Here is a 1171-nt window from a genome sequence, read left to right as displayed (position 1 = left end):
CGGAGGAGGAATTTTCTACCCTGCCTTGACCGTGGAGGACACGATTAAGTTTGCTGCACGCATGAAAGTCCCGAACGTCTTGCCCCCCGGTATCAACTCTGCCGAGGAGTATGTTCAGGCCGAAAAAGACTTTCTTCTGCGTTCCGTCGGCATTTCCCACACCGCCCACACAAAGGTCGGAGACGCATTCATGAGGGGCGTTTCTGGAGGAGAGAGAAAGCGCGTTTCGATTCTGGAGTGCATGACGACCCGCGCCAGCGTGTTCTGCTGGGACAACTCGACGAGAGGCCTTGATGCTAGCACGGCGCTTGAATGGATTAAGGCGATCAGGGTGCTGACCGACGTTCTTGGGCTCACCACAATCGTCACTCTTTACCAGGCCGGAAATGGCATTTATGAGCATTTCGACAAGGTACTCGTCCTCGACGAGGGCCAACAGATTTTCTACGGTCCCCGAGTCGACGCTGTGCCCTTCATGGAAAGCCTCGGGTTTGTTCGAGACTCCGGCTCGAACCGCGGTGATTTCTTGACTGGTGTGACGGTTCCTACGGAGCGCGTCATTGCTCCTGGGTTCGAAGACAAGTTTCCTCGTACAGCCCACGACATTCACGCTGCATACGAGGGCTCGAGAGTGAGGTCCAAGATGCTCGAAGAGATTGAGACCTACCCCCAAAGCACCGAGGCTGCCGAGAACACCGCCGTCTTCAAAGAGTCTGTTGCTCGTGAGAAGCACCGCGGAGTGCCGCAAAAATCTGCCGTCACTACCGGCCTCCTCACTCAGATCAGGGCTGCTGTAACGAGGCAATACCAGATCATGTGGGGAGACAAGGCCACCCTGATTCTCAAGCAAGTCGCTACGGTTGTTCAGGCACTCATCGGTGGCTCCCTCTTCTACAACGCCCCTGACAATTCGGCCGGCCTCTTCCTTAAGGGCGGCGCCTTATTCTTCTCCATCTTGTATAACGCCCTCATTGCACTCTCAGAGGTCACCGACTCGTTCACGGGCAGGCCCATCCTCGCCAAGCATCGCTCTTTCGCCCTGTATCACCCGGCAGCTGTCGTTCTCGCACAGATCGCAGCCGACTTCCCCATTCTTCTCTTCCAGGTTACCCACTTCGGTCTTGTCTTCTAAAAAAAAATCGGCTTGAAGACTACGGCCGAGGCTTCTTTA

General features: G+C 55.7%; 1 protein-coding gene across 1 annotated transcript in view; it reads left to right on the top strand.

Moving 5' to 3' along the window:
* The window catches only part of VDBG_03096 (opaque-specific ABC transporter CDR3), a gene marked incomplete at both ends in the record, with an annotated part of 4577 nt that overhangs the window by 708 nt on the left and 2698 nt on the right, over positions 1–1171 (top strand). The window contains one exon of the mRNA XM_003006911.1: positions 69–1105. Within this exon, the coding sequence (XP_003006957.1) occupies positions 69–1105 (1037 nt within the window). The remainder of the gene's footprint in view (positions 1–68; positions 1106–1171) is intronic.

This window comes from Verticillium alfalfae, genomic scaffold (assembly GCF_000150825.1).
Source record: "Verticillium alfalfae VaMs.102 supercont1.3 genomic scaffold, whole genome shotgun sequence".
NCBI lineage: Eukaryota > Fungi > Ascomycota > Sordariomycetes > Glomerellales > Plectosphaerellaceae > Verticillium > Verticillium alfalfae.
Note: the sequence above shows the minus strand (reverse complement) of the source record. Positions and strands in the feature narration are given on the sequence as shown.